General features: G+C 46.1%; 1 protein-coding gene across 1 annotated transcript in view; it reads left to right on the forward strand.

Moving 5' to 3' along the window:
* Positions 1-16,477, forward strand: part of RGS11 (regulator of G protein signaling 11) — a 137,074-nt gene that overhangs the window by 59,408 nt on the left and 61,189 nt on the right. Inside the window, exon 8 of the mRNA XM_040356370.1 lies at positions 11,198-11,279. Within this exon, the coding sequence (XP_040212304.1) occupies positions 11,198-11,279 (82 nt within the window). The remainder of the gene's footprint in view (positions 1-11,197; positions 11,280-16,477) is intronic.

Here is a 16,477-nt window from a genome sequence, read left to right on the forward strand (position 1 = left end):
TTATGTTGAATTCCTAGAAAGGATTGCCGCTTAACCACTTCCCGCCTGGCCTATAGCAAAATGACGGTTGGGCGGTGGTTAAGTTATCCTGACTGGACGTCATATGACATCCAGCAGGATAACAGCCGCTGCGTGCCCGTGGGGGCGCGCATCGCGCGGATCGGTGATGTCAGTCTGACACACCGCTACACCGGTCTCGGTTGGAGGGTATTTACCACGTGATCAGCCGTGTCCAATAAAGGCTGATCACAATGTAAACAGGAAGAGCTGTTAATCGACTTTTCCTCACTCGCGTCTGACAGTAGGCCGCCCGGGACCACCAGGGATGGGCATCCACACTAGACCACCAGGTATGTCCCCTAGACCACCCAGGAAATGGCAATCTGTGCCAAGGCAGCTGCCAATCAATGCCCAGGCAGCTGCCAACCAGTGCCCTACCAGTGCCACCAGGGATGCATATCGGTGCCACATATCAGTGCCGCATATCAGTGCCATGTATCAATGCCCATCAGTGCTGCCTATCAGTGCCCAGCAGTGCCGCCTATCAGTGCCACCGACAAGTACCCATCATTGCAGCCTTTCAGTGCCCATCAGTGTTGCCTATCAGTGCCACCCATGAGTGCCCATCAGTGCTGCCTATCAATCCCCATCAGTGCTGCATATCAGTGCCACCCACAAGTACCCAGCATTGCAGCCTTTCAGTGCCCATCAGTTTTGCCTATCAACCAAACTCCCATTCAGGGACACACCCCCTCTCTCACCTTCCCCAAAAAAGATAAGGGGGGTGGGGGGGTAATGTAGTTTTGGGGTTGATGGGGAATTTGTCAGGTGAATGTGCCACTTGCCACCAGATGCAGTGCCGCTTGCCACCCATAGCCTGCCACCAGATGCAGTGCCGCTTGCCACCCATAGCCTGCCACCAGATGCAATGCTGATGTAACTCCCTCTGCATGAGCCGCGTGCGTAGAAGGAAAGAGAGTGAAGATCACACCAGTCCCTTCTGCTTGCCGCTGGGTGCCAGAGAAGGAGGAGGTGCCGAGGTGGGTGGGGACAGCAGTGCTGCACTAGGCGCAGGCCTCGCTCCCGGTCTCACTGTCTGAGAGTAAATTGTCACTGGTTGCAAGATGCCAGGCAACACTGGCCCTAGCAACCAGTTCCAGAAACGTAGTTAGTAGGAGGTGGCTGTGTCCTCTATTTTATCCCGGGACCTTGTATTCAGGGCCATTTGAAGGAATTTGGGGGCCCCAAGCAAAATGGACATGGAGGCCGCCCGACCCCTCCCCCCCACCAAACACACACACGCACTCACGCAAAGCCCACAGGAACCACAGCATAGCGATACAGTTTAAGTTCACTCACACTTTATATAAATAAAAAAGTGTCGTCCTCCCCCCTCCCTGTGTCCTTCTTACTCCCCCTCCCCCTCCCTGTGTCCTTACTCCCCTCCCCCCTATGTTCTTTTTACTCCCGCCCCCCCCCCCCATGTTTTTTTTTTACTCCCCCTCCCTATGTTTTTTTTTACTCCCCCGGGCCCCCCCTCCCTCCCTATGTTCTTTTTACTCCACCCCGGACCCCTCTCCCTATGTTCTTTTTACTCCCCCCCAAGCCCACCTCCCTACCGAGTCCGTACTGCGCGAGGGGAGAATCAATTTCCTGTTCCCGGCCGAACTGAAAGGAAGTGAGCACTCACTGTGCACTTCCTGTCAGTCCGGCCGGGAACAGGAAACTGAATCTCCTGTACCGCGCGATACCCGGCCGGAGTCCAGACTGACAGGAGGAAGGAAGAGGAGCTGCTCGGCCACGCTTCACAGAGAAGGGGAAGTGACGACTCGAGGCAGCAGTGCTGCAGGCTCACTATAGAGCACTCAGACGGCTGTAGGAAGCACGGCAAGGGCGGCAAGCAAGGGCCCTGCTTGGGGCCCCAGGCCGGCTTGGGGCCCCAAGAAATTGCTTGGTTTGCCTGCCTTGTAGCGACAGGCCTGCTTGTATTGTCCCGGAATGAAGATGCCCAGGACCCAGGACAGACATGTCAATTGCGGGACAGTCCCGGGCAATCCGGGACACGTGGGCACCCTAGACAGAGGGACATTGCTCCAAATCAGGGACAGTCCCTCGAAATCAGGGAGAGTTGGGAGCTATGCCATAGACCTACAATCATCTGAGTCTTGTCTAAAAACATCTGAAGTAAAAACTTCTCGTGCTGCCAACAGCAACCAATAATCATCTCAGTTTTTATTTTGAAGAGTAGCTTACAGAAGGAAAGGCAGAGACTAAGGCCCCGTACACACGAGAGGAGCTATCCGCTGGAATTGATCTGCGGATCAGTTCCAGCGGATAGATCCGCTGGTGTGTACATCCCAGCGGATCTTTTTCAGCGGATTTTTTTCGGGCCGACCGATTTCCAGCAGATAAAAATTTCTTAGCATGCTAAGAAATCTATCCGCTGGAATCGGCTTCAGCGGATCGATCCGGTGGTCTGTACAGACTCACCGGATCGATCCGTCCGATTCCCTCCCTCGCATGCGTCGTAATGATTCGACGCATGCGTGGGTATCCTTATATGACAGCGTCGCGCACGTCGCCGCGTCATCATCGCGGCGACGGCGCGACACGTCATCGCGATGGGATTTCGGCGCGGATTTCGATCCGATGGTGAGTACACTCCATCGGATCCAAATCCGCGGAAATCCTCGAGAGGATTTATCCGCGGATACGGTCCGGCGGACCGTATCCGCGGATCAATCCTCTCGTCTGTACCCGGAATAATGTCTATAAATCTCTATAAATTCCTCTAGTAACTCCTGGGCAACAGGCCTAAAATGATGCTTCAATTGACAATTTGAGGTCCACTGACTGTAAACGAGAACTGACTGAGGTCTTAAAATGAGTACAGACAAGGCCACAGCTCTTCCTTGGCACATTAATTCGGCCTGTCAGGCCCAATCTGCCTCAAATCGTTGACAGTAAACTATTGTTATTTATTTCATATTGACTCACGCCGAGCGCGAGGAGGGGGGGCGAATCTGATATCTCCACGTTATGAGCAGAAGACATCCAGTCATCATTAGCTCACAGTTCGTCATGTCAGGACTAATCCCCCTCATACGTCTTTTCATAAGGCCCAGATTAGTTTTCAGCTGGAAAATGAAAAATTAATCTTATTCTGTTATATCAAAGCACGCCGAGTGACATCAAATCACAGCCTTCTGGCTGAAAAGTAAGACGTACAGCACTATGTGTGCCGATATTGCATTTCTGCCTGTCCCAGAAGGAGTGCCCAGGTGTCAGTCCTCCTCGGGATGAGAATTATTTTTGGTGCTTTAGTCCACAAAGGACTGTTCCTTTTTCTTATGGAAAAAAGGAAATGACCAAAGAGCAATTGCAACATTTGCTAGCACGCAGGAAATATTTATTGCACCCCCTGCTGTGTTAAGTTCCCTACTTACCGTCAGGGATGAGCTAAGGCTTGTTTAGATATTAGTCTCTAAACTAGGGTGACCACGTGTCCCGGATTGCCCAGGACAGTCCCGCATTTTGCAGATTTGTCCCGGGCAGGGCCGGCCCCATTTACGCTACGCCGCCGCGACTTACGGAGCAAGTGCTTTGTGAATACTGAACTTGCTCCTGTATGTTGCGGAGGCGTAGAGTAAATACGCTGCGCCGCCGTAACTTATAGCGTAGCTACCTGAATCTACCCCATTGTTTGTTTTTGCCCCAATCACAATCAGAACGAATGTATGTGCACTCTCACCAAATCGCTAATAATTTTTATATAAATGCACCCTTTGTGTAATTAATTCAGGGGTTAATGCAGAAACTTTGACACACCAGGAGCGATACAGTCAGACTAATCAAGCTTGTAAGCCGATACATGCACGTCCCTAAAGAAAATACAGGCAACGTAAAGCAATTACCCATGATGCACCGCGCTTTTATAGACACATTCCCTTCCTTTAAGAGTGTTTTAAATCCCCATGAATAAGTAAAGTGTTTATTCGCTATACTTAATACAGAAGGCGCCCATAAAATATTCATGTAAATCCGCCATGAAAAATTCATAATAATGTGTAAGATTTCTGTGATTTTTGCTGCATGTGCACATCGAACCATATTTGTCCGTACTTATTAAAGCAAGCCTTTTTACAGACGTACAAAAATATTTCAGTGAGTTTTTTTTTTTCCTTCAATGAGGCATGTGAATTAAAATCCAGCTCAGAACACAAGAAATAAAATACCTTATTTATTTTCCATTTGGAAGGCCAAAGATCCCTCTTCTTATTGAATTTGGTCTCATAGGCCCAGATTCTCAAAGGACCATTCTCAAGGCCATGTACGCCGTCGTAAGTCCGAATGAGAGCCGTCGTATCTATCCGGCTGATTCTTAGAATCAGTTACGCATAAATTCGGCTAAGATACGAGCGGCGTAAGTCTCTTACGCCGTCGTATCTTAGTTGCATATTTACGCTGGCCGCTAGGTGGCGCTTCCGTAGATTTCCAAGTCGAATATGCTAATGAGCTAGATACGCCGATTCACGAAACGTACGTGCGCCCGGCGTAGCAAGATACGTCGTTTACGTAAGACATATAGGCCGGCGCAAAGTTACCCCTCATAAAGCAGGGGTAAGTCATGTTAGGTATGGACGTCGGAAACGTACGAACAGCGTCGTGTTTTACGTAGTTTACGTAAGTCGTCCGTGAATGGGACTGGACGTAATTTACGTTCACGTCTAAAGCATTGACTATTTGCGGCGTAATTTTGAGCATGCGCACTGGGATACGTTCACGGACGGCGCATGCGCCGTTCGTAAAAAACGTCAATCACGTCGGGTCACGATACATTAACATAAAACACGCCCACACTAGCCTACTTTGAATTACGCGGGCTTACGCCGGCACAGTTACACTACGCCGCCGTAACTTTGGCCGCAAGTTCTTTGAGAATACGGGACCTGCCTCACTAAGTTACGGCGGCGTAGTGTATTTGAGAATACGCTACGCCCGCCTATAGATAGGCGCTTTTTTGAGAATCTGGCCCATAATGTTGATTTAGCGCGGTTCTAAGTGAAATTGTACCAGACTTGGGTATTTACTTCAAAGGAAACTGCAACATATATCCAAACCCAAGAACAAAAATGTAATATGCTGCACCAGTCCTTATGCCGCGTACACACGATCATTTTTCGGCTTGTAAAAAACAACGTTTTGCAGGCTCTAGAAAAAAACAACGTTTTTTCCAACTTCATCGTTAAAACGACATTGCCTAGACACGATCGTGAAAAAAAAAATGCTCTAGCAAAGCGCGGTGACGTACAACACGTACGACGGCACTATAAAGGGGAAGTTCCATGCGGATGACGCCGCCCTTTGGGCTGCTTTAGCTGATTTTGTGTTAGTAAAAGACGATTCGCGCTTTTCAGTCTGTTACAGCGTGATGAATGTGCTTACTCCATTACGAACGCTAGTTTTACCAGAACGAGCGCTCCCGTCTCATAACTTGCTTCTGAGCATGCGCAGGTTTTTCACGTTGTTAAAGCCCACGGGCGATCATTTTTTACAAACCGAAAAACGACATTGTTTAAAACGTCGTGAAAAAATAGAGCATGTTCGAATTTTTTTTTGGTCGTTTTTCAGAGCCCGAAAAATGCTCTGAAGCCCACACACGATCGCTTTAAATGACATTTTTTACAACCCGAAAAATGATTGTGTGTACGCGGCATTAGAATGGCGGATGCATTCCTTTTCTTTTTTTAGGCTTTTTCCTGTTATCCTGCTATTATCACACTTCCTGTCCTAGAGTGACAACCCTCACTCACTGTACTGTATTTGTGGAGGAGCCGCGCTGTCACCCAGGGCTGTTCTGATTGGGACTGCATACTCCTCCTGCTCTCTATTATCTCACAAAAGTGAGTACACCCCTCACATTTTTGTAAATATTTTATTCTATCTTTTCATGTGACAACACTGAAGAAATGACACTTTGCTACAATGTTGTGTAGTGAGTGTACAGCTTGTATAACAGTGTACATTTGCCGTCCCCTCAAAATAACTCAACACACAGCCATTAATGTCTAAACCGCTGGCAACAAAAGTGAGTACACCCCTAAGTGAAAATGTCCAAATTGGGTCCAAAGTGTCAATATTTTGTGTGGCCGCCATTATTTTCCAGCACTGCTCTAACCCTCTTGGGCATGGAGGTCACCAGAGCTTCACAGGTTGCCACTGAAGTCCTCTCCCACTCCTCCATGGCGACATCACGGAGCTGGTGGATGTTAGAGATCTCACGCTCCTCCACCTTCCATTTGAGGATGCCCCACAGAATCTCAATAGGGTTTTGGCCAGTCCATCACCTTTACCCTCAGCTTCTTTAGCAAGGCAGTGGTCATCTTGGAGGTGTGTTTGGGGATGTTATCATGTTGGAATACTGCCCTGCGGCCCAGTCTCTGAAGGGAGGGGATCATGCTCTGCTTCAGTATGTCACAGTACATGTTGGCATTCATGGTTCCCTCAATGATCTGTAGCTCCCCAGTGCCGGAAGCACTCATGCAGCCCCAGACCATGACACTCCCACCACCATCATTGACTGTAGACAAGACACACTTGTCTTTGTCCTCCTCACCTGGTTGCCGCCACACACGCCTGACACCATCTGAACCAAATAAGTTTATCTTGATCTCATCAGACCACAGAACATGGTTCCAATAATCCATGTCCTTAGTCGGCTTGTCTTCAGAAAACTGTTTGTGGGCTTTCTTGTGCATCATCTTTAGAAGAGGCTTCCTTCTGGGACAACAGCCATGCAGACAGATTTGATGCAGTGTGCGGCGTATGGTCTGAGCACTGACAGGCTAACCACCCCCTCGACCACTTCAACCTCTACAGCAATGCTGGCAGCACTCATACGTCCAAAGACAACCTCTGGATATGACGCTGAGCATGTGCACTCAACTTCTTTGGTCGACCATGGCGAGGTCTGTTCTGAGTGGAACCTGTCCTGTTATACCGCTGTATGGTCTTGGCCACCGTGCTGCAGCTCATTTTCAGGGTCTTGGCAATCTTCTTATAGCCTAAGCCATCTTTATGTAGAGCAACAATTCATTTTTTTCAGATCCTCAGAGTTCTTTCCCATGAGGTATCATGTTGAACTTCCAGTGACCAGTTTGAGAGAGTGAGAGCGATAACACCAAATTTAACACACCTGCTCCCCATTCAAACCTGATGCCGCATACACACCATCACTTTATGTGATGAAAAAAAACGACATTTTCTGTGAAGTAAAAAATGACGTTTTTGAAATTTCAATTTTCAAAGACGAAGTTGCCTACACACCATCGTTTTTCTCACAATGTTCTAGCAAAGTGAGGTTACGTTCCACCACGTTTTTCCATTGAAGCTCACTTCATAAGTAGCTTCTAAGCATGCGCGGGTGAAAAAACGTCGTTTTAAACGACGTTTTTGCTACACACGGTCAATTTCTGTGAAGTAAAAGTTGACGTTTTGAAAAACGACACATAAAATTGAAGCATGCTTCAATTTTTTTTGGTCGTTTTTTAGAAGACATAAAACGACGTTTTCCCCCACACACGGTCAATTAAAGTGACGTTTTTAAAAACGTCATTTTTTTTCATCACATAAAGTGATGGTGTGTACGGGGCATCAGACCTTGTAACACTAACAAGTCACATGACACCGGGGAGGGAAAATGGCTAATTGGGCCCAATTTGGACGTTTTCTCTTAGGGGCGTACTCACTTTTGTTGCCAGCGGTTTAGACATTCATGGCTGTGTGTTGAGTTATTTTGAGGGGACAGCAAATTTACACTGTTATACAAGCTGTACACTCACTACACAACATTGTAACAAAGTGTCATTTCTTCAGTGTTGTCACATGAAAAGATAGAATAAAATATTTACAAAAATGTGAGGGGTGTACTCACTTTTGTGAGATACTGTAGATATGTAAAATATTATAGAATATTATTATATTTTTAGACTCTATGGGAGCATCAATAATCATAATAAATGTTCTTTTTCAAAACTAGTGAAAGTTCCCTTTAATGTTTTATCAGTACGTAATATAACTAGAACATTTTACTAAAAAAAGAAGTTCCCAGAAACAGAATGTCACAAGATTATAGATCACAATGTTCCCTTCCTGCAATGAAGGTCAATCGGATCCTTTTGATAGTTTTTTTTATTCTTTTTTAGAGGGCAATGACATATTTCAAAAGGTACAAAGCAATAAAAGGAATTTTGTAACACGATAATGACAATGGGACACATTCACATAAAAAAAGATTAGGAAGAAAAGCATCCAATGGCAGCCAATAAACAACTTAAGACACCGAATGGACAGCTCTGAAAAAAAGTCTTACATGGAGGGGCAGGTCATTGCGTACCTAGGGCCAGATCCACGTACCTCCGCGCATTTTTCCGTCCGGCGTAGCGTATCTCCGATTCACTACGCCGCCGTAACTTTCAGCGTATTTTCCGTATCCTGAAAGAATTTGCGCCGTAAGTTACGGCGACGTAGTGTAACTGTGTCGGCGTAAGGGCGCGCAATTCAAATGGATGAGATGGGGGGCGTGTTTTATGTTAATACGTCTTGACCCAGCGTAAATTACGTTTTTTCTGAACGGCGCATGCGGCGTCCGTGGGGGTATCCCAGTGCGCATGCTCCAAATTAACCCGCAACAAGCCAATGCTTTCGACGTGAACGTCATTCTACGCAAAGCCCTATTCTCGAACGTTTTACGCAAACGACGTACACAATGGAAAATTCGACGCTGGCCCGACGTCCATACTTAACATTGGCTACGCCTCATATAGCAGGGGTAACGTTACGCCGAAAAAAGCATTACGGAAACGACGTAAAAAAATGTGCCGGCCGGACGTACGTTTGTGGATTGGCGTATCTAGATAATTTGCATACTCAACGCGGAAATCGACGGAAGCGCCACCTAGCGGCCAGCGTAAATATGCACCTTAGATACGACGGCGTACTAAGACGTACACCAGTCGGATCTAGCCCAGCTTCAGGCGTATCTTGTTTTGTGGATACAAAACAAAGATACGCCGGAGCAACCTAGCAGTTACGCGGCGTATCAATAGATACGCCAGCGTAACTGCTTCGTGGTTCTGGCCCCTAGAGGTGAAAACAAAACTTTGAATGATCTTTTATATATATCTAAATAGTTAGGTTAAAAAAAGACACAGATCTATCTAGTTCAATCAATAGAATAAAATAAATAGAACACCCCTATATACACAATGCTATTCCCACACCTGATCCAAAGTGAGGCCAAAAAAAAACCCCTAATAAAAGATGAACCAATCAAGAGGAAATTGGATATTCCTTGGATCAACAATTTCTTGTGGTATTACCTATATACAGGGCCGCCATCAGAGGGGTACAGGCAGTACACCTGTAAGGGGCCCGGAGGTCTCCAGGGGCCCGGATGGCAACCCCCTTTAAAAAAAAAAAATGGCAACCCCCCTTTTTTTTTTTTTTTTTTTATTAAAAAAAAATTAATATATTTTTATTTTATTTTTTATTAAAGGGAAAAAAATTTTTTATTTTTTTTTAGGTCTGGAGGTCCCCAGGGGCTGGATGACAACCCCCCCCTTTTTTTATATTTTTTTTATAAAAGAAATATATTTTTTTATATATTTTTTTATTTCTTTTTTATATATATATAAAATTATATTATATAATTATATATATATATATAATTATTATTAAAGGGCCCCAGGGCCCCGGATGGCATTATAGCTAGCTCATGTGTTCTTCACCTATAGCAGCCCCCTTTCCTTTGAGGCAAGCAGGTACTTATTGCTGGGGCAGGTGTGAACTGAGCACGACGAAGAGGTACTTGTGGTTGGCAGACAGGCAGAGTGGTTCAAAGACAGTACAGATACAAGGCAGACATTGTTCAGAATAGTCAGGGACGAATCCATGGTCAAAAGACAGGCCGGGTTCAGAGAGTAGTCGAAAGCCGATCTGAAGTTGTCAACAAGGGAATCCAAACAGCGGAGCAGGACAGACGAACTGAGAGCTTGGAGCATGTCTTAAGCCTCATACACACGATTGGACTTCCATCTGACTTTTCTGTGGATTTTTGTTCGAAGGGCGTTGGCCATGAACTTGTTCTGCATACATACTGCAGGACTTTTTCAGCCAACTTTCACAAAATCACATTTTTCAGCTCTTTACCGCCACCCTGTGGGCAACTTCTGCTGTTGTCTGATCTTTAGCATTGGTTCTGAGCATGCATGTTTGTACTTTGGACTTTAGTCTGATGGAATTGTGTACACACGATCGAATTAGCCTCCAGCGGACATTTGTTGCTGGAAAGTCTGTTTTCACAGAGAACATTTGTCCGATGAAAAATCGAAAACATTTGTCCGATTGAGCGTACACACGCTCAGATTGTCCGATCAAACAGGTCCGTCTGACATTTGTTGTCAAAAAGTCCAATCGTGTGTATGGGCCTTTACAAACACAATATCACAAGTATGAGACTGCAGGTTCAAAGACAGTCCAGATACAAGGCAGACTCAGAATAGTCAGGGACAAATCCATAGTCAAAAGACAGACAGGGTTCAGAGAGTAGTCGAAAGCCTATCTGAGGTTGTCAACAAGGCAATCCAAACAGTAGAGCACTACAGACAAACTGAGAGCTTGGAGCACGTCTTACAAACACAATATCACAAGCATGAGACTGAGGCCTTGGCTGGCTTAAATCAGGTTTGGTCTCCACCCAGATCAACATCAATCACCTTGCAGGTGGACAGACAGGGAGAATGCATTATAGCCAGAACCAGGATGCTGGATGTGGACCAGCAGCTGTCAGGAAGAGGAGCATTTACACACTCCTCACACAGGTATGGAAGATGTGTACTTGCCTTGGCCAAGCTGGGCACATCAACAAACAATCAATAAATTTGGAAAAAGATGGTGGGTAATGAACAATGCATACCTGAAGTTCAGCTTTAAGAAATTTAGGAGAGTGAATGAAGAGTGAATGAAGAGTGAATGAAGAGTGAATGAAACCATTGAGATCTGTGTGGAGAAATGTATGCACCGTGGTGCATCATTTCCCTAGAAGTGAAGGCAGAGATCGCGCTTAGCGCTCTAGTAAAATAGTTGAGGAGGTCCATTGATCATGGCTTTAATCCATGCGGTATTTTTCTACAAACAGGGCCGCCAAGCAGCGACGAAAAGGCGATCGGATCGTCATTGAATGCCAGGAACAGGCGTACTGGCTCGTCAGCAAGCCATCGGTGAGTTCTTCATGGTGTTATCACCTATTGTAGCTACTCTGAAAGTGATGAAGATTTGGTGCATGGTCAGGAGTTGGTCAGGTAAGGCCATAAGAAGATATGGGGTTGGTCATGCATTTGCCTTTATTCACCAGCGTTCATGCCGCAGTCCCATGAACTTTCTTAAAGCAGTTTAAATACTGGACAAAAATGACTCTCTTCCTACTGTGTCTGGGGGGGACCATGTGCCATATGCCTGAAAGTTTTGTTTAGATTAAAAAAATAAGGTGGTCTATTCAAAGGCATAACTAGAACCTTCAGTGCTCCGGTACAAGCAACCATGAAGGCCCCCTGACCCCCAGCTGGGGGCCCTTCCCTCTGAGTCCAGTGGTGGAATGCCAGGGCCGGTCGTAAGTGCGACCTTTGTCACCCTGTTGGTTCCGCCACTGGTGTCAGTATTTTTTGTAAATTATTTTTTAACCACTTAAGGACCGCCTCCTGCACATATACGTCGGCAGAATGGCAGGCTGGGCACATCAACGTATATGTACGAAGCTCCGTGACCGGGACCCGTGGACCCGATCGCCGCTGGAGTCCCGCGATCGCTCCCCGGAGCTGAAGAACGGGGAGAGACGTAGGTAAACACGGCTTCCCCGTTCTTCACTGTGGCGGTGTCATCGATCGTGTGATCTCTTTTATAGGGATACACAATCGATGATGTCACACCTACAGCCACACCCCCCTACAGTTGTAAACACACAATAGGTGACACATAACCCCTTCAGCGCCCCCTGTGGTTAACTCCCAAACTGCAACTGTCATTTCCACAGTAAACAATGCATTTTAAATGCATTTTTTGCTGTGAAAATGACAATGGTCCCAAAAATGTGTCAAAATTGTCCGAAGTGTCCGCCATAATGTCGCAGTCACGAAAAAAAACGCTGATCGCCGCCATTAGTAGTAAAACATTTTTTTATAAAAATGCAATAAAACTATCCTCTATTTTGTAAACGCTATAAATTTTGCGCAAACCAACGGATAAACGCCTATTTCTATTTGTTTTACCAAAAATAGGTAGAAGAATATGTATCGGCCTAAACTGAGGGAAAAAATTTTTTTTTATATATTTTTGGGGGATATTTATTATAGCAAAAAGTAAAAAATATTGAATTTTTTTCAAAATTGACGCTCTATTTTTGTTTATAGCGCAAAAAATAAAAACCGCAGAGGTGATCAAATACCACCAAAAGAAAGCTCTATTTGTGGGGGAAAAAGGATGCAAATTTTGTTTGGGAGCCACGTCGCATGACCGCTCAATTGTCAGTTAAAGCGACGCAGTTCCGATTTGCAAAAAGGGGCCTGGTCCTTTAGCTGCATTTTGGTACGGGTCTTAAGTGGTTATCAGTATTATTTAAAAAAAAAAAAAATTATGAGCCCTGTTGGGGGGTTTGGTGAGATATCAGGGGTCTAAACAGATCTCTGATGTTTCACCTTTGAGACAGAGAAAGAAGACTGAAGACACAGCCCTCAATCTCCATCGCTGTTACCTAATCTGCACGGAATGAATGGACAGGAATAGCTCTGTACAGAGCTTCCTGTTCATTCAAATTTGAAAGGATAGTAAACAGTTTACTACACTTCAGTTATGAATAAACAGTGAGCAGTGATTTGGAAGGGGCCCCTTCCCCGCTCTCCATCCTGACACATCCCTGCAGCAGCCGGCAAGAGAAGGGAGGGCAGGAAACACCAGTGGGGCGGAGATAAGTATGGGACTGTAAAAAGGGGGGGGGGCATGGGTACCAGAAAAGAGCATAGGGAGGACCAGAGAGGAGCACTGGACCAGAGCAGGGTGGAGGTGTGGGGGCCGGTATGAGAGGTTGCCAGGGAAGATCACAAGGGGCCAGGAGAGAGCAGAGGGGCCCACAGAAAGAAGCTGGACAGAGGGGGCAGCATATAGAGGAACTAATGCCCTCCATGTTTCTCCTGCAGCTGCTGAATGCCTGTGGGAGAGAGGAGGAGAAGCGAGCATTCAGTGGCAGCAGGAGGAACATGGAGGGCATCGGTTCCTCTATATGCTGCTCCTCCTGTCCAGGTGAAGAGGGGAGCCGCATGGGCCCCCTGGAGCATAGAGCCTGGGTCGGAATTGCAACCCTTGTGACCCCTGTAGTTACTCCCCTGGGTCTATTTATCATTGTTTCACCCAATATTCACACACATTTCCACACATTTTCTTTACATAGGATTCAATAAGAAAATGAGTGGAGCTCTAGCTGTCTGTGTGGACACAGAGGTCACTCTGCAGAGGTTCGAAGCCCACCCACAGTGAGTCAGACCAACAGCTGATTGGAGAGCTCTAGCAAGGGGTGTGCCAGCTGATTGGAGAGCTCTAGCAAGGGGTGTGCCAGACCTTGGCAGAGAGACCACTGCTTCTACGCTAAGGTTATTCTTTGCAGCATGTTGGCAGGGGACAGGCTTTCTACTCAGGCTGTGGCTGCTTTCTAAAGACAATAAACTGTAGGACACACTTTGTCTCGAATGTATTGAGTTGATTTAAACTGGAAGTTCAGTTTGCTTTTAAAAAAACATTAAAACAACCATTGCTTCTTTTTACTTTTCGATCTTTTTACTGTATCACTTTGTAAATATTTTGCCAGCTACAAGGCTCCTTTGAAACGAGTATGTAGTTGTTGGCCTTTAAAGTTCTCGCACAAAAGTATCACAGCTTGAGTCACAGCAGCGCCATAACCACATCTGCACACCTTGGGAAGCGAACGCGTGTTTTTCTCCCACGCTCGTCTTTCATCTCAGCCTTATATAGGCCGCGCGCTCTTTTGCATTTCTTCATTAGAAAAAAAAAAGCACACATGCGAGAAATCGAACAATCAATTCCGAAGCTTTCATGTGACCTTCGAATGACTTTGATGGCCCCTTTCATCTTCCCGTCAAGGTCGCGGACGAGCTCACATCCAGCGCAATTATATTTATTAAAGCGCAAGGTTTTGTGAGCGGTATATAATTAGATGTCTATAATTTGCTTCCTGTCGTGTTGTTAACACATGCTGCTGCTTTTTTTTTTTTTTTTTTTATTAAACTAAATATAGTTTCTCTGGTTGGCACGAACGCAGCTATAATTTTCTTTTTTTTAATGATCTACTTTTCACAGGAAGGATTTGAATATTTGGGATAAAAGTAAAAGGAAGAAAAAAAAAATCGTCTTTCGTTATAATTACCAGGCAGGCCTTTTTCTGATCTGATGTTATTAAAAATTAGCGTTCGCTTTCCTTGTGAAGAAGGATGTTAGTTTATATAGCTTCCTAAATATTAATATGCCCCTCCCCCCTAAATATGGCAATGCCGCGGGCGTTCTGTGCGTTGAGGATTTTTAAAGCCCAATTGAACCTTCAGCTTATGTATGCTTAATACATTGCAGGTGGGGGTCTATGCAAAAATAATTCACCGTGCAAATGTCTCAAACATTCGCACAGGTGGCACGAATGACCACCGCATTGGTTGTAATATGATTATCTACTATCAGTGGCGGCTGGTGCTCAAAATTTTTGGGGGGGGGGGGCGCAAACGAAAAAAAAAATTGCAGCCTCACTGTGCCCATCAAATGCAGCCACTGTGCCATCAATTGTCACCACTGTGCCATCAATTGTCACCACTGTGCCATGCCATCAAACGCAGCCACTGTGCCATCAATTGTCACCACTGTGCCATGCCATTAAACGCAGCCACTGTGCCATGCCATCAAACGCAGCCACTGTGCCATCAATTGTCACCACTGTGCCATGCCATCAAACGCAGCCACTGTGCCATGCCATCAAACACAGCCACTGTGCCATCAATTGTCACCACTGTGCCATCAATTATCACCACTGTGCCATGCCATCAAACGCAGCCACTGTGCCATCAATTGTCACCACTGTGCCATGCCATTAAACGCAGCCACTGTGCCATGCCATCAAACGTAGCCACTGTGCCATCAATTGTCACCACTGTGCCTTGCCATCAAACGCAGCCACTGTGCCATGCCATCAAACACAGCCACTGTGCCATCAATTGTCACCACTGTGCCCTTTAAGTGTCACCACTATGCCCTTTAATTGTCACCGCTGTGCCCTTTAATTGTCCCCACTGTGCCCATTGTCCCCACTGTGCCTATTGTCGCCACTGTGCCCATTGATGTCGCCGCTGTGCCCTGTAAAGTGCCCCTTTCCCCCCCGCCCGGCACTTACCTTTACTGGAGTCAGCCATCCGCGCCCCTCGATGTCTTCTACCGCCCTCGATGACTGACAGGCGTCTCAGCCAATCAGGTTAAACTAGCCAGAAAAGGCCAACCTGATTGGCTGAGACGCCTGTCAGTCTTATACAAGGAGTGCATCCCTAGTGCGTTCCTTGTATAAGCTTCCGGGACCCGAGGGCTGTACTCGGAAAAGCCTATTAGAGCCGTTGGCTCTGATATGCACTTCCGTACAGCCAACCAGCTGCCGTTATTCAGATGAGCGACGACCATCTGAATAGAACAGCGGCAGCGGCGATAATAACATAGATTTGTGCAATGCATGAATCTATTTTATTAGACTCAGTGGCGGTGAGAGCCAGAGGAGGCGGCGCTCCAGCACCCTCTATGGACGAACCGCCACTGTCTATTATGATCGTCAGCTCTAGTGGCCAAAATGTGGTATTTTCCTAAAATAATGAATGACAAAAAAATACCACATTATGACCACTAGATGGAGCAGCTGCTATGTCTGTATTCACTTGTATAGGTTACAGTCTGTCCAAGTGGGTGCAGATGCAGCTGCTACTTTCCTGCATCCAATTCGCATAATAGGAGATTGTGACCGGCTCTCAATGAAGCCGGTTTACATATCTCCGGAGTGGCTGTGGAGCTCATTGCACAGGAGTCCTGTGCGTCTTTGGCTCAGTTTCAGGTCTGAATTCGTCCCTGAAAAGGAGAACAGGAATGCACTGGACCCCTGTTGTCAGCCGCATCAGTTTCAAGTGTGAACCCAGCCTTAGGGCCCTTTCACACGGGGCGGATCAGTAATGATCAGTAATTTTTTTGTTTTCTGTAATTTTGAAAGTGTAAATGATGGAAATAAAATCTAACTTTTTTGACATATTATAAGAATGTCTAATCTGTAATTTGATGCCTTTTGGAGATTTTTCCATCTTTCCTTGGCTTCGTTATGCACATTAATACAAATTTTTAC

This window comes from Rana temporaria, chromosome 6 (genome assembly GCF_905171775.1).
Source record: "Rana temporaria chromosome 6, aRanTem1.1, whole genome shotgun sequence".
Classification (NCBI taxonomy): domain Eukaryota; kingdom Metazoa; phylum Chordata; class Amphibia; order Anura; family Ranidae; genus Rana; species Rana temporaria.